The sequence below is a fragment of the Ovis canadensis genome, chromosome 1 (assembly GCF_042477335.2).
Source record: "Ovis canadensis isolate MfBH-ARS-UI-01 breed Bighorn chromosome 1, ARS-UI_OviCan_v2, whole genome shotgun sequence".
NCBI lineage: Eukaryota > Metazoa > Chordata > Mammalia > Artiodactyla > Bovidae > Ovis > Ovis canadensis.
In genome coordinates this window covers 5,756,972-5,780,212 of record NC_091245.1, presented here as the reverse complement: position 1 = coordinate 5,780,212, position 23,241 = coordinate 5,756,972, and the positions used below count along the sequence as shown (strand labels likewise).

Here is a 23,241-nt window from a genome sequence, read left to right as displayed (position 1 = left end):
TACTCTTGCCTGGAAAATCCCATGGACAGAGGAGCCTGGTGGGCTGCAGTCCATGGGGTCGCGAAGAGTCGGACAGGACTGAGCAACTTCCCTTTCACTTTTCACTTTCATGCATTGGAGGAAATGGCAACCCACTCCAGTGTTCTTGCCTGGAGAACCCCAGGGACAGAGGAGCCTGGTGGGCTGCCGTCTATGGGGTCACATGGAGTCGGACACGACTGAAGCGACTCAGCAGCAGCAGGGATACTCTCATTGTGGTGGCTTCTCTTATTGCAAAGCACAGGCTCTAGGGCGCCCGGGCCTCAGTATCAGCAGCTCCCGGGCTCTAGGGCACCTGGGCCTTGGCAGCCGCGGTTCCCAGGCTCTAGGGCGCCCGGGCCTCAGTAGCCGCAGCTCCCAGGCTCTAGGGCGCTCGGGCCTTAGTATCCATGGCCCCCAGGCTCTAGGGCGCCCGGGCCTCAGTATCTGCAGCCCCTAGGCTCTAGGGCGCCCGGGCCTCAGTATCTGCGGCCCCTAGGCTCTAGGGCGCCCGGGCCTCAGTATCCACGGCCTCCAGGCTCTAGGGCGCCTGGGCCTCAGTATCAGCAGCTCCCGGGCTCTAGGGTGCCTGGGCCTCAGTATCAGCAGCTCCCGGGCTCTAGGGCGCCCGGGCCTCAGCAGACACGGCTCCCAGGCTCTAGGGCACAGGTTCAGCAGATGAGGTGCACAGGCTTAGTTGCTTCAGGGCACGTGGGATCTTCCCCGGTCGGGGACAGAACTTGTGTCTTCCGCATTGGCAGGCAGGTTCTCTACCACTGAGCCCCCAGAGAAGTCCTCCCACTTTTAAAAAAGATGCGTATGTATTTGCTTCTGTGGCTGTGTCTGGTCTCACTTGCAGCACGCGGCATCTTCACCGCAGCACACGGACTCTCTAGCTGTGGCTCCTGGGCTCCCGAGCGTGTGGGCTTCAGTAGTAGCTCACGGGCTCAGTGGCTCCTCGGCACGCCCCTTGGCATGCAGGGTTCCACGACCAGGGATCGCACCTGGGTCCCCTGCATTGCAAAGCTGATTCTCAGCCACTGGACGACCAGGCAAGTCCCCTCAACCCACTTTTTCTTCCCTGCGTCCTGTTTCTTCAGCCATGCTTTCTACACACACACACGTTTGCGTGCCTGCTCATTTTTATGTACCATCTACTTTCTGAAACTAACCTGTGCCTCTCTGTCTGCCCAGGAGTGTTGGGGGCAGTCAGGGGAAGTCAGGCGGTGGGAGGAATGAAGACAGAAGCTGGCCCCAGCCCCCAGGGCACCGTGTTCTCATTCAAACACAGGGGTGTTGTGTTCCTCTAACTCAGAAGGCCCTCCCGGTGCCTTTTTCATAATAAAATTTGGCTTCCATCAGCTATTGTTTTGAAATTCTGATTTCTTCTACTCTGGAAAACAGTTGGGCATTTCCCTGTAGAACTGGGACTTGCCTAGTGGTCCAGCGTATACTGCAGGGGCCTCAGATTCAATCCCTGGGTCAGCAGTATCTCCTGGAGAAGGAGATGACAACCCACTCCAGTATTCTTGCCTGGCAAATTCCATGGACACAGGAGCCTGGTGGGCTATCGCCCATAGGGTCAAAAAGATCGGACATGACTGAGCAACAAGCCACCACCACTGCATGTGAGTCTACGGTTATCTCAGATTTAAGTTACAAAAGCAAAGCAAAATGAATTCCTTTTCAGAGAATGACTTCTGAAAAGGAATCGGGAATCCTTACGGAAATGTCTCACAGCAGACCTGAGAAAGTCGGATGGACCTAGAAGACTCTGCTGTGCCAAGAAGCAGGAGACCCACAGGGACAAAGGCTGACATGCCACACAGGACAGCGGGCTGCACGCACGGCTCCCGCTGGCCAAGCCCAGGGCAGGTCAAGAATGCCAAAGCCGAATGTCGACGGTAGTTTATGTGACACACTTTGTTTTTTAAAGTCTCAGGGTCTACAGTGATGCTCCAGAAAGGTGGACAGAGGCGGGGACGGAACCTCTTCTTTACAGAAAATGCCAGTTAATTAACAGAAAGAATGAGAGAATGGGAGAAGGCTCTGTCTTGTACCTTGAGGACGTAATCACTGATCAGGGTCACCAAGTGATGCCAGCGCACCTGGGGTAAGGTCCAGAGGAACAGGAGACTCACCAGCTCGAGGTATCTGCCTCCAGGTCACTTGTTGGTTGTCAGGGGAAGAAGGTTCCAGACAGAGGACAGCACTGGAGGCCCCTGCTTTAACCCTGTGCTCAGGCCCGGCAACAGGGACCACCCCTACGCTGCACCCCCTGATGGAGAGGGGTGTGCCTTGTACCCGTGTAGTGTTTGCGAGTGAAATATGTGACCTGAAGAATCAGACAGAGCAGGGTGGGGGGCCTTCCACAGTAGACATAGTTTGGAGTGCTTGAAACAGTCAATGTAATGAAAGACCAAAGAGTGGGGAGAGAGTTTGGAGGGGACTGTTGTTAGACTAGAGATGAAAGAAATAGGGTGACCAAGTGCATCACCTCTTCATTGACTGACTTAGGAACTGGAAGAAAAATTCAACTCTAGAGAACATTTGGGGATCGTTTTAAAGCGAAAGCATTAGTCATTCAGTCATGTCCGACTCTTTGCAACCCCACAGACTGTAGCCTGCCAGGCTCTTCAGTCCATGGAATTCTCCAGGCAAGAATGCTGAAGTGGGTTGCCATGCCCTCCTTCAGGGCATTTTCCTGACCCAGAGGTAGAACCTGCGTCTCCTGCATTGCAGGCAGATTCTTTACCATCTGAGCCACAGGAAAACCAATTATGGACCACACTGATTAGTATCAGTAATAATATTATGTTAATTTTAAGTTCCTGGGATATAATAATATGAGCCATCAAAACACAGGCCCAAAACATCAGAGACTCACACAGCAGTGTCCCCGTGAGGGAATAACAGAACATTCAGATTCTGGATTTTATCTTTAATTGTGGCAAAATTCATATAACATAAAACTGACTATTTTAATCAACATTAAGTCAGTCCAGTGGCAGTAAGTACATTCACATTGTCATGGAGCCATCATCACCATTCTTTCCAAAACTTTTTCATCTTCCCAAACCAAAACTCTGTCCCCATGAGATACCAAATCCCACCCCCGCTCCCCCAGCCCTTGACCGCCACCCTTCTATCTTCTGTCTCTCTGAATTTGGCTGCTCTCAGGACCTCATGTAAGAGGAATCATACAGTCTCTGTTTGTGATTGGTTTATTTCACTTAGCCTCATGTCCTCAAGGTTCATAACTGTTGCAGTCTATATCAGAATTCCCTTCATTTTCAAGGCCGTGTAATATTCCACTGCATAGATAGACTCCATTTTGTTCCTCTGTCGATGGCGTTTTCAGTTGCACCCTTTGGCTATTGTGAGTAATGCTGCTATCAACACAGGGGTACAAGTATCCCTTCAAGAACCTTCTTTCAACACTTGTGGCTATAAACCCAGAATTGGAATTGCTGGTTGTTGTTGTTGTTCAGTTGCTAAGTTGTGTCTGACTCTTTTCAACCCCATGGACTGCAAAATGCCAGGCTCCTCTGTCCTCCACTGTCTCCCGGATTTTGCTCAAACCCATGTCCATTGAGTTGGTGATGCTACCTAACCATCTCATTCTCTGTCATCCCCTTCTCCTCCTGCCCTCAATCTTTCCTAGCATCAGGGTCTTTTCCAATGAGTCAGTTATTGGATCAGGTTGTCAAAGTATTGGAATTTCAGCTTCAACATCAGTCCTTCCAATGAATATTCTCAGTCCTTCCAATGAGTATTTAGGATGGACCGGTTGGATCTCCTTGCAGTCCAAGGGACTCTCAAGGGTCTTCTCCAACACCACAGCTCAAAAACATCAATTCTTCAGCACTCAGCCTTCTTCACAGTCCAACTCTCACATCCATACATGACCACTGGAAAAACCATAGCCTTGACTAGGTGGACCTTTGTTGGCAAAGTAATGTCTCTGCTTTTTAATATGCTGTCTAGGTTGGTCATAGCTTTTCTTCCAAGGAGCAAGTGTCTTTTAATTTCATGGCTGCAGTTACTGTCCACAGTGATTTTCAAACCCGAGGAAAGAAAATCGGTCACTGCTTCCACTTTTCCCCTTTCTATTTGCTATGAAATGATGGAACTGGGTGCCATGTCTTATGTTTTCTGTATGCTGAGATTTAAGCCAGTTTTTTCACTCTTCTTTTTTACCCTCATCAAGAAGCTCTTTAGTTCTTCTTCACTTTCTGATATTATAGTGGTACCATCTGCATATCACATTTGGGGTGTAGCTCAGTGGTAGAGAGCATGCTTAGCATCCACAAGGCCCCCACTTCAATCCCTGGCATCTCCACTTGGAAATATTTCTTTAGTGGGTCTTCCCTCATAGCTCAGTTGGTAAAGAGTCTGCCTGAAATGCAGGAGACCCCAGTTCAATCCCTGAGTCAGGAAGATCCTCTGAGAGAGAAAATGGCAACCCACTCCAGTATTCTTTCTGGAGAATCCCATGGACAGAGGAGCCTGACAGGCTACAGTCAGTCCACAGGGTCCCAAGAGTCGGACATGACTTAGCAACGAAACTGCCACCACCATCTGCAAATCTGAGGTTGTTGATACTTCTCCTGGCAATCTTGATTCCAGCTTGTGATTCATCTAGCCCAGCATTTGGTATGATGTACTCTTCATAGAAGTTAAATAAGCAGGATGGCAATGTACCACCTTGTCATACTCCTTTCCCAGTTTTGAACCAGTCTTGTTCTATGCCTGTTCTAACTGTTGCTTCTTTAGCCACATACTGGACCCTGCAGTAATTCTTTTTTAATTTTTTAAGGACCCTCCATACGATTTTCCCAGAGGAGTCTGGATTTTTGACACATTTAAACTTAGAGTGTTGACTGTCTTGATGAAATCCTTTTTTTTCCCCTAAAAGGCTTTTTAAAAAGTCTCTCAAGCATCCTAATACAAAAGGACAGATTGCAAGAGCGTGGTCTTGGGAGCAGACTTGCCCTGGTCCTCCGGCTGCCTCAGCGAGTGGTCCTGCCCTGGACAAAACCATCCACAGGAAGGGGCTGGGCAGATGGGGTTTCCCAGCTAAGTCACGTTTTAAAATTTGGGGGTGATGGATGTGGAGCAGTAGCTGGTTCCTCACTTGGCCAAGTTAGGAAATCACATAAATCATTTACCATCACAATGATTCTGTGAAAGTACATGTTAGCATCCAGAAGGCAGAACGAATGTAGCACCCGAAAACTGCCTTAAAAAGTTTTTAAATCTAGCTTTATGGAAGCCTCACTACAGTGAGTTGGCGATAGCTTTGCCACCAGCAATACTTAAAAGCATCTTGCCCATCCTAGGACAGCTAGAGAATTTATGGGGCTCAGTGCAGAATGAAACTGTGGGGTTCCTGTCCAGTAATTATCAAGAATCTCAAGGCAGCAACCACAGACCATGAAGCTAAGCGCAGGCCCCCTCTGAGCTCAAGGTCCAGCTGCAGAGCTCACACCCACATGGAGCCAGCCCTGCGCTAGCGAACCCTTGAGGTCTTTATGCCACTGTTCCAGGATTCCCTCCCCAGGAAAAAGCTGAGCAGATAGAATCTCATGTCACCAATGTTTTAATGTCTTAATGTCCTAATATCAAAGACAATGCCACTGGGCAAGTTTAATTCTGTGTCAGTTGTGAAAAATGAAACATCTGCCCTGTTTCTGCGTCCTGATCCCATTAGATAGAGGTTTGTTGATTTTAAGGAAAGGATTTATCTTGTTTAATAATAATGCTTTCCTTACTCTAGAGAATTCACAAATTCACATCACTTCTGATGCATCATTCTTGTGATTAGCTCCACCCCGTCCCAACCAAATTTAGAAGGAAAAAAAAAAATACTACCTAATGGATGTGTAGATTGGAGCCTGGTGTTCTGAACGTTTAAGATTAGTTGAGAATGAAAAACCAGCATTATTCATTTGTTGAATCTTCTCTAAGAGGGGTATCTAGTCTTTAATATGATTTCACTTGTCGTTACACTGGAGTGGAATTCATCTTGCCTGGTGTGAGTAGCTGCTGGCAGACCATCCCCACTGTAAGGAGTCTGAGTGTGGATCAAGCTGCCCCCCGGTCACATTAGTATCTTTCAGCATGTTCCTATGTTTTAAAAGTTTGAGGAAAAAAAAGTTACATGCACGTATGTTTTAAATGCCTCCATCGGTTTACAGACTTTCTGGAATGCTTTTCCTCTTTTAAAATCTGTCTTGTTATTGTTATTATTGTTTTGTTTGTTTCCCCATTGAGGAACCATGTGATTCTTTTCCAGTCCCCTTCTCCACCCCTCGCCCTCAGAAAAAAACTAAAAGGAAAATTAAGATTCTTTGCTGTTCAGAATCATTTGTCTTATGTCTTAAAAAAGTAATAATATTACCAAGAACTGTAGTGCTTAAAACCACTTGGCAGTTTTTACTAGAAACCTACTCAGACCTCTCCATCACTTTGTGTTGGCGCTGTGTGACCTGCAACCTCTGTCTCTCTGCTTAATGACCACTTAGCCCGCAGTCACCAGGTCACACTTGGCCCTCTGCCTCACTCCATTCTGTCCCTCAATTTCTCCTTTAAGAGCCGTGGAGCTTTGGCTCCCTGGTGTTTAAGGGGCACTGGTGCACACCCGGCAAAGGCTTATATCCATTTTACAGTATTCTGAGCGGAGGAAAAGGGCCATTTCTCTTCCCTTATCTGTTTATGATGTGATATGTTCCAAAGCCGGTCCCATCAGCCATGTTATGGTGAACTTAATTCGCTGTGATGGGGGTCCAGGCACCAGGGCTGACGCGAGTACCACCGCGGTGCGTCCCGTTTCATGCCACATTACGCGGAATCTAGGACCGCCTCACTTGACTGGCTCGGGCTCCCTCTCACTTGGCACAGACTTATCGGGATTTATGCTTTTGAACGGTTGTCCGCATTTTTCCTAATGTGGGACTACAGAAACATCCAGGGTGTGCGTGGCTTCTGCAGCTCAGCTAGGGTGACTGTGTGAAAACACACACTCAATTTGCAAATTAACTCACAAACTTAATTTGTCAGACTAGCTTTGCGCAGAATAACAGAGGTGTCTGTACTAAAATCCCAGCGAGATGAAATATGCCTGTGAGTGGAAATGACAAGGAGGAAGCCCAGAGACAAGAAGAGAGTAGGGGTGAGTGGAGGAGGGGTGAGAGTAGGGGTGAGTGGAGGAGGGGTGATACAGCGAGGAGGAGGGGTGACATGGCGAGGTCTCCTCTTCACTCCCTGTGTTTTGTAGCCTTATTTCTCGATAGGTTAGAAAATAGGGGAAAAAGTTGAAAACTTAAAAATAAAAAATACTTTGAATAAAAATACCAAGAACTTAAAAATTTGAAAAAATGTCAAAAATATGTCATGTGCTTCTGGAACAAGTCTGATGTTTGGCCTTTTTCTGCTAGGATCACGTGCTTTCAAAAGTGATTGCCTTAAGAGTTAGACTTTCTCTAAATTGCTCTCAGCCTCTCCACTCTGCCTTCTCATGTCTCCACCTGCCCCCTGAACCTGGTCTCTGGGCGCCTCACTAACTCCCCCAGCTCTGTCCATTGCATCTGGAAGACAGCGCCACCCCCACACACACACACACCTTTTCTAACCTGGTGGCCTCCTGAATGGTCAGTAACAGGTTTGAGACAGGTGGGCTGCGATTCCAGGAACCAGCAGGTAAACATCGGCCGTTTTCTTTCCTTCTGGGATGAATTTTTCCCATGAATGGAGCCTGAGAAAGCAGTGCAGGTCACTCGCAGCAGGCCAGCGGGTAAGACCCTTGGTGGTCTGCCGGGGAAGGGCTCGGTGATTCCCCCTCTGCGGGTCCAGGTCTGGTAGCGGCGGGACAGCATCTGTATGTTGGAGAGGCCCATCAGCTACATCCTGGCCACAACTCTGGGCGCCAGCAAGGTGGTTGAAAGCTGTGAGTGGGTGGCTGCCCTGGGTGCCGCTTGATGTACAGATGGATTTGTCCAAACGGAAAGCTCAGGGGAGGCGTTCCTTTGCGTAGATCCGATGAGAGGGGAGATGTCTGGGGCAACTGCGCATCGCTCACCCAGTCCCCAGGCAACAGCGAGGACCTGCCTTCCGTCATTTACCCCTAGAGCGGATGCCCCTGGGGGCCTTAAACTTCCTCTCCGGAAGGAAATCGGGGTCCCCGAGAAGCCGGGTCTCTTCTTCTCTGAGAGCACCGATGCATTGCAGACTCCTGACAAGTTGTGGAGTTGAGCCAGTGTTCATTCATGAATTCACCTAATGCCTTCTCACTCCCAGGCCGGCGCAAGCCAGTCACCCAGCCTGACTGCTCCTTTATTCCTGCTTGCAGGTTCCGAAGCAATATCCCCATAGGTTGTCTCCAAGGTTTAGAGGGATGATGTTGTATCTGCACCCCTGCTTGGATCCTGGGATATTTTCCCACTCAGCCTGGTCTAGTTCCAAACAGGCAGGGCCTGGGAGGCTCCCAGTGCTCGTGACTGCAAAGCCACGAGGGCCCCAGGCCTCCATCTGGACCTCAGCTTGAGATGTGAGGGAAGACCGGTGCACGGACCCCCGCCTTCCAGGATGATGCAGGGCTGAGCCCGCGTGTCCTGGGCCTACCCCTGAGCAAGGGATGGCACTCCTGGGCTTCCCCGGGCCGGCCCCTGGTCCCACACCCACCCGCTCCCAACACCTGCCGCCTGGCGCACTTGACTGTAATAGGCCTAATACAGTTGACTTTATTTAATTAATAATGATCCTTTTCTGTTCCTCTGAGCTCATAAAGCACCCCGCAGGTTGGCAAAAACACTCATAATATCGATCCAAAGTCAGGCAGGATATTTATTTTGTCTTTGCCCCGCGAGCATAAATCCTTGTCCGTCCCCTCCTGCTCTCCTCCGCTTGTGGAATTTACAGTGGCCAGTTTCTTAAAAGCTTTCGGTAATTAAGGAATAAATAGCCATCGGTCTTTGTTGGTTCTCCTCCTCCTCCGTCCGTCCTGGGCCCAGGCCCCCTTGGCAACGCGGCCAGGGGAGAAGGCATGCGTGCGGGGCTCGCAGCGGGCCGGGGTCTCCCCCTGCCGAGAGAGGAAGCCCCTCTGTTTTCCTAACATATTGTTCCAGCCCCCTCTACCATGCCTCCCCTCCCAGTTCCTGTTTTGCTTGAGGCCAAAAGACCCTTGGGAAATTCCTTGCTGCTAGCTAGCACTCTTCTTCCCTCTTGCTGTCCTCTTGGGTCACCGTGAAAGCTGTACGGGTCTCCTCCAATTTCCCCTCGTCCTCCCCAAGGACATTCCTCCACTCCAATATACTTGGCTACAAAAATCTCCTTTAAAATCACCATTGAAAAAAATCCTTCCCCACCCTGTGAGCAGGGGGGAAAGCAAATAGATGTTTCTGAAAGGAACAGGGTGATGAGCACTCAGGAAGTTTTGGGCCCTTTAACATTTGGGGGGTGAGTTTCCCATAAAAATCGAGAGACTTGACTCTGCGTGGGCTTTTGGAAAAGGCTGTTCGTCATCCCCCGACCCCGATGTCTTATCCAGAGAAGGCCGTGCTTGTGGAGACGGGGAGGCCGAGGCCAGAATCACCGCAGGACCACTCCTGATATCCTCCCAGAATATCATCCGCCCTGCCTCAACGACGGGCACCTGGGGGGCATCCGGTCACGGCTCCCGTATCTGCCCCTGGTGACCACACAACAGAGCTGAAAGCTGGTCAGAAGCATCGTGGTTATTTACTAAAGCGACGTTTTCTGGGAATCCAACCCACTAACCTCGTCACCCCCTTGGCAGCCCGCTGGACCGTCCCTGCCAGACCCCAGATGCAGCTGGTGGCAGTGGAGTGCGTCTGCATCCGCCCCACCCAGCGCACGAGGGGCCCACCGCAGCAAGAAGGGTTTCTTTAAGGAGGGTGGCCCAGATGCAGTCTGGGCGCCTCTCACTCAGCCCCAAGGTTCCTGAAGGGTCTTTGAGACCCGCCCTGCCCTTTGCTGCTCGCCGACTACGCGCCTTTGTGGTGCCCGGGTGGCGTCATTGCACCCTCAGTTACAGGTCCGCTGGGAACCTGGCTTCTGTCCTGAGTGCTGGCATCTGCTTTGGCTTCCATTGGCTCAGCCCCTCCACCACCACCCCGTGCCCACCCCTCCCCCCAGACACACATACACGCACTGGTGATTTCCTTTCTCTTCATTCCCAAATAATTTTTGGTAAGGAAAAAAAAAAAAGTTGGGGGGGAAACAGCCAGATTGTCTGCATGCATGCTCAGTCGCTTCAGTCGTGTCTGACTCTTTGCGAGCCCCCCAGGCTCCTCTGATCATAGGATTCTCCAGGCAAGAATACTGGAGCAGGTTGCCATGCCCTCCTCCAGGGGATCTTCCCGACCTGGCCAGATTGTCATCAGCGCTTTTCCTCTACAAAGATGAACGTGTTCTAGACCCAGTGATAGAGATGTTCTTGATCACCACTGAGCACTCGGCCTAGGAGGTGTGTCTGGAGGGGCTGGACTTCTACTGAGTAATTTAAACACCTGTCTGTGGCTTGTGCTGCCCTCCACCCTGGGGGGTACAGCTCGAGATTCTGCAAAGCAACTCACACCTGACCGTCCAGCAGGTGCTGAGATGGCTGAAGAGAGCAGGCAGGCAGGGTGCTGGGGACAGAGCTAGAATCTCGCAACCCAGGAGATGCCCTTCCAGACAGGGTCAAGTGTCCTTAACCTGGGAGGCAGCAGAGCCCAGAGGAAGAGCTCAGGCCATGACCATCGGGGGCAGCCACTTAGCCGCCACAGGTCAGGGACCCAGCAAGACTTTGTTCACCATCTAAAACGATAAAAGTCAGCTTCTCTGGTGGGTCAGGGGTGAAGAATCTGCCCGCCAATGCGGGAGATGTGGGTTCGATCCCTGGGTCGGGAAGATCCCACATGCTGTGGAGCAACCCAGCCTGGGAGCCCCAACTACTGAGCCGGTGCTCCAGAGCGTGGAAGCTGTGACTAGGGAGTAGCCTCTGCTTGCTGAAACTAGATGAAAGCGCAGGCAGCAATGAAGACCCAGCACAGCCAAAAATAAGTGAGATAAAATGGTGGGAAGGTGGCAGGACCTACCCACCAGGTGTCATCAGGGTGAAACTGCATAATTGCTCAGCCCGACAGCTAACACGCCAGCAATACCCAGTAAACATCAGCTCTGGTGCTGCTGGGGATTTTCCCGGGGTATAGAACAGAATCCAGCTATTTAACAGCGATTGCTTGGCCCAGGCCTGAATTAGGAAGTAAAGGTCGAGAAAGGATGAGGACGGCCAAGGGTTACTGTAAAACACAAGCAGAGACTGACACATACACGTGCTGCTCCGTCACTTCAGTCGTGTCCAACTCTTTGCAACCCTGTGGACGGTAGCCCGCCAGGCACCTCTGTCCTTGGGATTCTCCGGGCAAGAATACTGGGGTGGATTGCCATGCCCTCCTCCAGGGGATCTTCCTGACCCAGGGATCAAACCCACATCTCCTGCATGGCAGGCGGATTCTTTACCACTGAGCCACCTGGGAGGCCTGTGTATATACGGGCTATATACACGTACTATGCTCTGCTATGTATACTGTATACACAGCCCGTGTGTGTAGTAGTATATACACTCTGCTGCTGCTGCTGCTAAGTCGCTTCAGTCATGTCCGACTCTGTGCGACCCCATAGACGGAGCCCACCAGGCTCCCCTGTCCCTGGGATTCTCTAGGCAAGAATACTGGAGTGGGTTGCCATTTCCTTCTCCAATGCATGACAGTGAAAAGTGAAAGGGAAGTCGCTCAGTCGTGTCTGACTCTAGCAACCCCATGGACTGCATGCAGCCTACCAGGCTCCTCCATCCATGGGATTTTCCATGCAAGAGTACTGAAGTGGGGTGCCATTGCCTTCTCTGATATACATACTACTGTATATAAAATAGACAATGAATATTGACCTACTGTATAGCACAAGAATGGTGCGGGCTTCCCCAGGCCTTTACGTCTGGCCGCCCCAGCTCACAAAAGTAAAAGCCGCGTCCATCAGTTACAGAATCCACCCTTTCCCCCACCACCTGAAACCTGGCGCAGAAATGCCCCATCTCGTTTGTCCTGGAGGCTTTCCTTAATGACCTGACTTCCCCACGTAGGGCCACACTTCCGCTGTCACACACACATGGTATTTAGCTTCTGACATGTAGTGAAAGTGAAAGTCGCTCAATCGTGTCCGACTTTTTGCGACCCCAGGGACTATACAGTCCATGGAATTCTCCAGTCCAGAATACTGGAATGGGTAGCCTTTCCCTTCTCCAGGGGATCTTCCCAACCCAGGGATCAAACCCAGGTCTCCCGCATTGCAGCTGGATTCTTTACCAGCTGAGCCACAAGGGAAGCCCAAGAATACTGGAGTGGGTAGCTATCCCATCTCCGGGGGATCTTCCCAACCCAGGAATCGAACCGGGGGCTCCTGCATTGCAGGCAGAGTCTTTACCAACTGAGCTATCAGGGACACATAGGTCACTCATAAAAACGTGGTGGGTGCTCCAGGGGTCAGCCATCATCAACAAAGCCAGGTGCTGCCATCACTGTGATCACCACGGCCATCAGCACATCACGGGAAGCGCGCGCCCACGTCTGGGAGTCAGCACCCCTGCCTGGCGCTCGCACTTGATTCCATCTGGCAGGCACTGAATCTGCGAGTTGCAGGTAAGGCGTGCCCCTGGGGCTGCCTTTGGTGGCTCCTCAGCCAAGTCTGCACCCCTCAAGGTCAAGCATGTGGCAGAGCCTCATCTGTCAGGCTGCAGGCCCAGTGGACCCCGCAGGACTCTGGACTCAGGGCCTCCGGGACGTCAGATCCCAGATTCACACACCAGGTGGCTTCCGGGGCCTAAAGGGGCCCAGTGGGTCACCTGGAAAGGGCTTCCCGTTAGGCAAGAAGGAGAGGAAAATATTGACCATTGTGCCTTCAGTTGCGTCTTGTCTTTCTCTTTGGGGGGACCGGGCCGGTGTCTTTCTTCTGATCAGTGGCCCGTTCTCTCATTTTCCCTGCTCCCTTGCGGTTGATTTATTTAAAGGTGTGTCAGCATGGGGCTCAAATGAGGAGCAGCCGGGCCTCTTCCTCTCTGCTGACGGCCGGCCGTGCCAATAATTCATTTTTTAGCTCATTAGCTAACGGAGGCTGTGAGCAGCGGGCCTCCAGGGGACTGGAATGAGGTGAGGTGATCTACTGCTGGCTACGCTGCTCTTGAACTGGCCTTCCTTGGGGACAATGAGAGGCTGGGCTGAGACGCAGAGTCACCATTGGGGTACCCATGCTTTGGTATCGTGGTTTCTCGGGGCAGTTGGTTTTAGACAGGCTGTTCTAGGGACTTCCCTGGTGGTCCAGTGGTGAAGAATCCGCCTTGCAGTGCAGGGCATGTGGGTTCGATCCCTGGTCGGAGAGCTCAGATCCCCCTCTGCACGTGCCACGGAGCAACTAAAGCCCGCATGCCACAGCTGGAGACCCCAGATGATACAGCAAAGATACCACACGCCACAGCTAAGACCCAGCACAGCCAAATGAGTAAATAAGTAGAATGACTTTTTTCCCTGTCTTTTAAAAATTAATTTGTTTATTTTAATTGGAGGATAGTCACTTTACAATATTGGGGGTGGTTTTCACCACACGCCAACATGAGTCAGCCACAGGTGCACAGAGAAGGCTCGCAGGAAAGGAGTCGCTGTCAGAGTGTCTGTCCTTCACATGTTAACTGTTGGCGCAAAAGCCGCACGGAGACGATGGGCCACGTGGCTGCCCAGCGTTGGTCCCAGCTGCTGTAACAAAATACCATGAACTGGGGGAAGAGGGGTGGGGGAGCCTTCGATAACAGAAACCTATCTTCTGGAGATAAGGCCAGCCTCACCTAGTTCCAGAGGCTGAGAGTCCAAGGTCAGGGTGTAGGCAGGGCTGGTTTCTCTGGAGGCCTCCCCCTGGCCGGCAGACACCCCTGCTGGCTCTGTCCCCACGTGGCCTTAGCTCTGGGCAGGCCAAGAAAGCTTCCTCTTCTTATCTGAGGCCCATGACCTCATTCAACCTTAATTCCTTCCTCAAACTTCTGTCTCCAAATACCATCACACTGGGAGGTAGGGCTTCAACACATGGATTTGGCGGGGAGGGGAGGGACAGATATAATTCAGCCCAGTAGCATCCAGGAGGGCTTTAGATATCTCAAGGCCATGGGCAGAGGCCCACCAGACTTGGCCCTAGAGGCCCTAACAACCCCACTGCAGTACTCTTGCCTGGAAAATCCCATGGATGGAGGAGCCTGGTAGGCTGCAGTCCATGGGGTCGCTAAGAATCGGACACAACTGAGTGACTTCCCTTTCACTTTTCTCTTTCATGCATTGGAGAAGGAAATGGCAACCCACTCCAGTACTCTTGCCTGGAGAATCCCAGGGATGGGGGAGCCTGGTGGGCTGCCATCTATGGGGTCTCACAGAGTCGGACACGACTGAAGTGACTTAGCCGCAGTAGCAGCAGCATCCAGGAGGGCTTTAGATATCTCAAGGCCATGGGCAGAGGCCCACCAGACTTGGCCCTAGAGGCCCTGACAGCTTTGGGCTGGCTTGAATTTGCTGAGCGCTCGTCACCCCAGTCTCTCAGGCCCACCCGCACCCAGGAGTAGGAGGCCTGCAGGTCCCCCCTGGGTTTGTCAAGGCCTCTGTCCAGGGACCCTACCCCACCATGCTGAGTATGTTACTCAAGAGAAGCTCTTACCTACAGGCAACTTAAAGTACCCAGCGGGCGTTTCAGGCCCCGCTCTCCAGCCATCAACACCACCGTGTCACCCAGAACACCCTCATGGTGAGCTCTCACGTGCACAGTTGTGGCAAGAATCATGAGAGATTGTTGGTCTCTTCAATCATCCCAACGCCCACAGCTGCTGTTTTGCCAGGTGAGCACGGCGGCCAGGCAGAGCATCATCCAAACACGAGACTTCGAATCCCAAAGCCACCTTACCTGCTGGAGATGTCTCTGTGCCCATTTTACAGGTGAGGAAACAAAGGCCCTGGAAGTTACTGAAGTCGCAAAGGTCTGCAGCACAAAGGAGAAGATGGACACCTAAACCCCAGCCTCTCCAACACCGAAAATCCGCAGCCTTTTATCTCCATATCGATTCTCTTTTGCCTCCCTCTGGCCACTGCCGGAAGCACACAGCACTAAGCTTTCCTCCCCGTGTGTTAGCGTGGGCAAAAATCATAGGACATGGCCTGTAAATAGTATTAAGTGGTGTATCAGGGCTTAGTTGTCCCACAGCATGTGGGATCTTAGTTCCCCAACCAGGAATTGAACCCGCATCCTGGTGGGCTTCCGTCTATGGGGTCGCAGAGAGTGGGACACGACTGAAGCGACTTAGTAGCAGTAGCAGCAGCGGCAGCAGCCCATGCATTGGAGGGCAGATCCTCAACCACTGGAATATCAGGGAAGTCCCAGAGTCTTCCTCTTAAAGAAGGCTCCCCGAGGGACTTCCCTGGTGGTCCAGTGGGCTCCACACTTCCACACAGGGGACGAGAGTTTGATCCCTGGTCAGGGAACTAATACCTCACATGCCTTGTTGCCAAAAAAAGAGAAAATATCTTGAACCAAATAAAAATGAAAACGCAGCATATCAACTGAGAAAAAAGAAGAAGACACCCTGAATGGTACGTGCTTTTAGCCCCGCAAAACCTGGACCCGCCTTTGTTATGTATTGGGAACAACACTGGCTCTTAGAAGCAAAGGACAGCTTAAATGCAGTCATCATTCAGATGCCTGTGAGTTCAGTGAATACAGGTGAGCGTGGGAGGCTGGGGTGGGGAGGGTGGGACTCCCCCGTGAGCACATTCTGACCACAGGAGAGCAGCCAGAAGCTGTGGGTCTGACCTCGTTCTTTGGCTGGGGTATTCGCACATGAAAAAGAAAATGGGATAATTGCAGTTAGCACTGTAGCGTCTATGTTCCGTCCTCTGGTTTACCCCTGAATGATTTGGCAATGAGTATTAAAATCAACCGGAGCAGAATAAAAGGCGTCTGATTTTAATGCCAACCAAAAAAAATGAGAACTAGCAGATTGGAACTTGAAAATCTGGATGTATGCTCCCCCCTCCTCCACTGTCCCTTTTCATTTAATTCACGTTTTGCTCTTTGGCGATTTATGAAATGCATCAACATATGTTTAATACATTTTAAATAAGGTTTTTAAATAACATGAAAAACACGGCCGGCCCTGGGTTTTTTGTCTTTCACCTCCTCCACTATTTTCCAAGATGTTACCGGCGCTTTTGTGCTGTCTTCTGGCCCAGGCGAGGGGTGGTATGCAGCCAGTCCCTGAGCTCCGGGGCGCGGGTGTGAGTTCTCAGCTGCGGCCACGTGTTCTGCCTGGAAATCTCCGAATGAAAGGGTCGGGGGTCGCTCTGGGGTCACTCGTATGGACCAGGAAGTGAAGCAAAACTAATCCAGGTTTACTCCTGGAAGAATTTGTTTGCCTAAGTATTTAAAAACAGATTAGGGCTAACCCGACACTGGATCACTAGGGGCAGTGTAAACACCGGGCAAAAGGTGTAAACAGCGCCTTTTTTTCCCTGGAAGGAAAAACGTCACGGTGACGAGTTTTCTTTCTCCGGCCTGGCAGAGGCCGCAGGTGATTCCTCTGAGCAGTTTGTTAGCTGTGTACCCCGCTGACACCCCCGAAGGAAATGCTGAGTTTTAGGGGAGGGCAGTGGTAGGTCCCTGCATGTACAAGTCTCCACGGTAATCTCGGTCCCTTCTTGTCCGAAGGGCTTCTGTCTCTTCTCTCAGCAGCCTCAGCAGAAAGCATCTGTCCGGCCTGAGATGCCCCCCTCCCCCCGGCCACCAGCCCACCCCCACCCCACCCAGCACCCCTGCCCCCCGCCTCCTTCTGTTCCCAGGACGCTCTCATTTCAAGAGCTCCTGGAGAAGTCTCACTTCAGTCTTTCGCATTTTTTCTGCGCCCCCCCCCCGTTTCTCCCCCCCGGCCCAGCAGCGCTGTGATCTTGAGGACCGCTGAGTTGTTCTCAGTGGTTTTCACCCCTTATTTGAGGAGCCAGAACTGAAATCCACCAGTAGCGGCGGCGGGAGGGCAGGAGTGGACGGCCAGGGCCCCTTCCTTCCAGCCGTATAAGCATACCCTGCCTTCGGTCCCTCTTTCCTCAGCTCTTCCTCCCATCCTGCCCTCCCCATCTTCTCCCAGAGCTCCGTCCAGTGTGTCTGGCTGCTCTCTGTCCTCTTTGGAGCTGGGGTGGTGCTTTGGGGGAGGGGCAGCTGCCATTCTCAAGCCCCCTCTCCCCAGACCCCCACTCCCTCCCTCCCGGATGTCCTGCCTCTGCACCCCTGCACAGCCTCAGGGGGCTGCCCCGCCTGCCTGTAGACTGGGCCCCATCACACTTTCCCTCAGAAACCCAGCTGCTCTTTAGCAGGAAGGACTTGGGGGGGTTTTTTCCCCGTCTTTTTCATTTGCTTGAAAACTTTTTGTTATTTTTATTGGAGTATGATTGCTTTACCATGTTGCATCGGCTGCGTGTGGGCAGGCATCCCCTCCGTCTTGAGCCTTCCTCCACAACACCCCACCCCACCCCACCCATCGAGACGCCCATGGAGCTCCGAGCTGGGCTCCCGGCGCTACACACGGCAACTTCGCACTAGCTGTCTGCGTCACACGTGGTAGTGCGTGTGTGTCCGTGACACGCTCCCACTTCGTGCCCCCCACCCCTCATACCCACAGGTCCATTCTCCTATCCGTGTCTCTATTTCTGCCCTGAAAAGGAAGGAAACTGAGTCATTTTGCAGAGACTGTCATACAGTGCGGAGTAAGTCAGAAAGGGGAACGCAAATATCAAACATGATGAATGCGTGTGTGTGAAGCACTTGTGGACGCCCCCGCACTGGGGTTGCCCCAGGTGTCGGGAGAGAGCAGGCAGGCAGCAGGAACACGAGCTACGCTTGTCTCTCCCCATCTCCCCACTGGAGCCGCTACTCTTTCACGTGTGTGCTGCAGCCACATTTTCCTCCCCAGGAGTATGGAGCATATGGACTCGAGTTCAACACATGCACACCCGCTCCTGGGCAGATGCATGGAGAGCTAAGCCCTCAAAGGTCACGTCAAGTGGGGGAGTCTACGCCCGGGGCACTCCAGCCAAGTGCTCCGGGATCCCGGCTCTGACTGTGCCTGCTCAGCCCTGTGGCTCGGGCCTCTGGCCTGTGGCATCTGCCCTGCATGGTGCGGGCCCCAGGTAGCACAGAGTGTTTCTTCTGGATCCCCAAAAAGCAAAAGAAATCAAGGCCAATCCCTGGCTCTCACACCATAGGGTGGCAGAATCCCCTGCAGAGCTGGTGAAAACGCTTCCCTCCGGGGGTTCTGGCGGGGGGCGGGGCTGGGATGGGGCCTGAGAGTCTGCATCCCTAACAGGGGCCCAGGTGGTGCTCCAGGTGGGGACCCACTTTGTACGCTGCAGGGCAGGCTTTCCTGGGGGGCTTCCTGGTTCCAGTGAGCACACCTGTCTCCGCCGTCCCCTCTCCCTACACCACGCAGGCTGGTGGTGGGGCAGAGGGGTCTCCCCTCCAGGATTGTGACCACGCCCATTTGCTGGCTCTTGCAGGGAAGAGAAGGAACGGTGGATCCGGGCCAAGTATGAACAGAAGCTCTTCCTGGCCCCGCTGCCCTGCATGGAACTGTCCCTGGGCCAGCACCTGCTGCGGGCCACGGCCGACGAGGACCTGCGGACAGTCATCCTGCTGCTGGCGCACGGCTCCCGGGACGAGGTGAACGAGACCTGCGGGGAGGCGGACGGCCGGACGGCGCTGCACCTGGCCTGCCGGAAGGGCAACGTGGTCCTGGCCCAGCTGCTCATCTGGGTAGGTGGCCCAGCGCCCACCGGGGAGCCCGGGCGAGCCGGGTCCTTGTGCCGCTCCCAGGGGGAAGGCAGTGGGCACCCACCTGAAAAGTGGGAAATACTAGGAATCAGGCAGTTAGGATTTAGGTGTGGGGTGGGCCCCCTGCCTTTCAGCCCACCTGTGTGACGGACCACACAAAACCGCCAATTTAAGAGGGAGGAATGAACTCAGGTGGGTGTGCGCCCTCCCCTCCCCCCCCCCCCCCCCCCCCCCCCCCCGCATGCAGGCAGAGTGCTCTGCTCTGCACAGCACTTGCTGCAGTTCCTGCCAAGTTCATCCTTGCAGTGACCCCCTCGGGTCAAACTTAGTTGGTGATGACCCTGTTGTTCCTTTTACGAAAAACTCCCATCATTTTTGAGGGCAGAGGGGTGGAGAGGGTGGATACAAATGGAACGGTTGGTGTGGTTTTCCCATTACCACCCCTTTGGGTTTTTCATTCACCTAATACAGAACTGTCAGACCCTACGCCTTGAGATTTGATGTGGTAGGAGTTTGTCGAAGGGCTTCTTCTGATTAATTTCTACTTCAAACAGTTCATCTTCTTACATTTCTATTGAGGCATGTGCCATGCAGCTGGAATGGGGAAGAGAAAGGGAGAACATCATGGAGCTGCTTCCGAGAAGCCCACTCACCCTCCACGGCAGCTACCTGCACGCCTCTGGGGTCCTCGGCCAGGGGAGGTCCCCCCATTCCAAGGATGGCAGAAGGCTGGACGGAGGGGGTCCCTGGGCAGGAAGGGGTGGTGTGTGCTCACAGTACTGGGACACTGTCCAGAGCAGGGGGCTCTTCTCCTCCTACCCCCAGGGCAGGGCATGGTCTGTCCAACGCAGCCAAGGAGGATGCTACATTCTCCATGTTCTCCCTGACTCTTGGGAGGGGTGTGATGGGAGAATTAGATGCAAAGGCATCAGAATCACTCAGTGTTCAGCTTCCTGTTATAAAAGCAACTGCATGTGAACCTGCCGAGGCTGCCCTGACAAAATGCCACAGACGAGTGGGCTCAAAAACTCGAGACTCAAAAAAAGCAGAAATTTATTTTCTCACGGTTCTAGAGGCCAGAAGTCCAAGGTCAAGGTGACAGCAGGGCCTTTTTACCTTGAGGCTTCTCCCTGGCTCACAGACCGCTGACTTCTCACTGTGTCCTTGCAGGGCCTTTCCTCTGGGTGTGAGCATCCCTAGTGTCTCTCTTTTCTTATAAGGACATCGGTCATGTTGGATTAGAGCATTACCCATATGACCTCAGTTAACCTTAATTATCTCTTTAAAAACGCTGTCTCCAACCACAGGCGCATTCTCAAGTACTAGGGGTTAAGACTTCAACATAAGAAGTTGGGAGGGTGGGGAGAAGACGGCTAGTTCCATTAACAAATCGCATGCCATCTTTCCCCCTCACGTTGGCCAAGAGTCCCTTTCATACTGACGCTTCCTGAAGACAAGAGTTGAGACTCTAATCCATTGTGGTGGAAGAAGTGATCATCAGTCCACCCTTTCTCAAGACCCGGAAGCTTAAAAACATTGGTGTAATTTAATCTCGTATTTCCCCTTCTAGTCATCACTCTTGACCATCAGAGATCCTGAGATAGAGTCAACAGGAGGACATACATCACAGCAGTTTACACCAATGGCGACTTCACCACAAAATGTGTAGCCACCGAGGACAGAGGAACTGAATTATGCTCATGGGGAGGAATACTATGTGGCTCTTAGGAGTCACGCATGTGAATAATTTTTAATGACCTGAGAAAATGAGCAGAGTGCTGTGTTCAGCAAAAAAAAAAAAAATACAGATAATTTGTGCCAGTTTAATCTTATTTACCCATATATGCATTTAGATTCAAAGGAAAACCATTAGAAGGAAATCACTGAGATATTAACCAAGATTATCTCTGAATAGCGGGATTATAAGTTATTTTTTTCCCTCTTGTGCTCTTAGGTATTCCTTATGCATTTCCTACAGTGGAAATGAGTTGCCTCTGAGATCCTAAGAGTGATCCTGTGTGTTTAGAAGGGGAAAGTCAAAACAGAAATAGCAAAACTAGAATTATCCTTGGTCCGTTTCTGTTGCACAGGGGAGGGGCTTTAGATGCAGAAAGCACATTGTTTCCTTAAAAGAATACACCTGGGCTTGGAGCGCGGGCTGCCAGGCTGAGCCAGCGACACTGGGCACTGGTCTCCCCAGCCCTCCTGGAGCGCCGCTCCAGGGCAGTATTTGCCCAGCTGTGCGCGCGCGCGCGCGCGCACATCGGGTGGACCCCGCCCACCTACCCACCCGCCCGGCCCCCTCCCTCCCACGACGCTAACGCGGCTCTGTTGCCTCCACAGTACGGGGTGGACGTGATGGCCCGCGACGCGCACGGGAACACGGCACTGGCCTACGCGCGGCAGGCCTCCAGCCAGGAGTGCACCGAAGTCCTGCTGCAGTACGGCTGCCCCGACGAGCGCTTCGCGCTCATGGCCACCCCCAACCTGTCCCGGAAGAACACTAACCGCAACAACAGCGGCGGGAGGGTGCCCACCGTCATCTGAGGACCGCGGTGTGCCCGCAGCCTCCCGTGCGTGCCCTGGGGAGTCACCCACGTGAGTCCCGTCGGGTCCCCCTCACTTCTCCTGGTGGTCCCGGCCACGCACCCACCCACCACACCACCCCACCCCCTCCTCACCCCCAGCAAAATCACAAAACCCAGATGGCCCCCGAGGGGCGCGAAGAGGCTGCACCGTCGACTCCCTTGCATAGATTCCCCCAACCGACAACACGAGCGGCAGGAGGGCCTGGGTTCTTGATGGTTAGCACACCGGCGCCCGGACCCCGGTCCATCCGGCGGCACGAGAAGACGGAGCGTGGCACAAGGGGCGGTGGGGGGGCGCGCAAGGGGCGGGGGGTGGGGGAGGGCGACGCAGCCAGCAGAAAGGGGGTGACTCTCCTTAACTGGCAGTTAAGCACATCAGTACATTTCACCTCTACCAAACGGAACACTTGGATTTCATCTCTTCTCCGAGGAGCTTGACGGCATAAATCAGAAGCAAGCAGAGTTTGTCAGGTTTGAAGCCCCTATGATGGTATGTGTCAAATCAGTTGTAGCTAATCTGTCCAGGGAGGATACTGGCTTCATTACGCTCGTGTAGTTGAGTTCTTCCAGCATTACCGCTGCTTAATAGAACATGATTACTCATCACCGGGAAGAAAGCGTATTAGCGGCGGAGGTAGTTACACAGCACGCTCGGGTGATTGCCGCGATGTGATCGCAATATTCTGAGAAGCCGCGTATTATCCCAGACATGTTCTCCCAAGCCCTTGGAGCCCTCCTTTCTAAATTCACTGTCATAATTTAGTATCTGTTTAATTTTTCAGTCCAAAGAGAGGAAATCAGTTGCTGAGTATTATTTGACTGCACTCTCCTTGGTGCAAAAACAAAATGGAGAAAAATAAATAAGAGTGACTTGGAATTTCAAAAGGAAACCACGAATTCCGCTAACCACGACATTTCAAGCACATTTAGTAAACTCAGTAAAGGTGTAAAAGGCTTTTTTTTTTTTTTCCCAAACCAGAGAGATATTTTTTGTCCTTCTGCCAAGGTGGGTGTCTTGGGTGTCAGTCACTCCGGGGCCCACGCGGCCCAAGTCATGCAGGCCTCTGTATTCTGTCTTTAGACAAGATGTGTTGAAAATCTATTTGAATAAAAGAAGTTCATAAATATGCATTGATTTTTGTACAGAAAAATGGCACCTCTGTTAATTTATAAATTGAACTGGATGTGAACTAATAATATGCAACTAGTTGAGACAAGAGGGTTACAGACCATTGTACATGGGAAATATTCCCAGCAGTAAACACTTCCATTAATGTGATATACAGCTTTTTAAAAGGAGCACATCAGAATAAGATGGTGGTACCATTTGCTTATTAAAATCAAGAAAGGGGAGAAAAAAAAAAGCAAGCATATTGGGGGGGGAAGAGGCACGTGATTGCTCATTACCAAAAGCATGATCGCTATCCGACGCTGCTTTTGATAACTGCAAGGGAGCGCTGTGTTCAGACACAGGGGATTCTCCAAACCCCAGACCCTGGCGCTTTACAAAGGTCCACCCTGACCACCACTGCCAATGTGGGGGCACAGACTGACTCATGAGACTCCCTAAGACTTTTTTTTTAACCTGGTGGCCAGGCCCATCATGTTAGTACGTCACCCAATTTGCCGTCATCATGGTTTCTGGCTGCTTCAGACTTCGGGCACCTCCAGCTGGTGGCCAAACATAACCAACCAGACGGCGACACCTTAGGTTAAAGGGGGCAACTGTGCCTTG

General features: G+C 52.2%; 1 protein-coding gene across 6 annotated transcripts in view; it reads left to right on the top strand.

Moving 5' to 3' along the window:
* AGAP1 (ArfGAP with GTPase domain, ankyrin repeat and PH domain 1) overlaps positions 1 to 22,633 on the top strand; it is a 573,926-nt gene extending 551,293 nt beyond the window's left edge. For all 6 annotated transcript variants that reach the window (XM_069584757.1, XM_069584767.1, XM_069584775.1 and 3 more), the window contains 2 exons: positions 18,645 to 18,900; positions 21,262 to 22,633. In XM_069584757.1, the coding sequence (XP_069440858.1) occupies positions 18,645 to 18,900; positions 21,262 to 21,465 (460 nt within the window). In that variant the 3' untranslated portion in view covers positions 21,466 to 22,633. The remainder of the gene's footprint in view (positions 1 to 18,644; positions 18,901 to 21,261) is intronic.
* Positions 22,634 to 23,241: the final 608 nt, after the last annotated feature.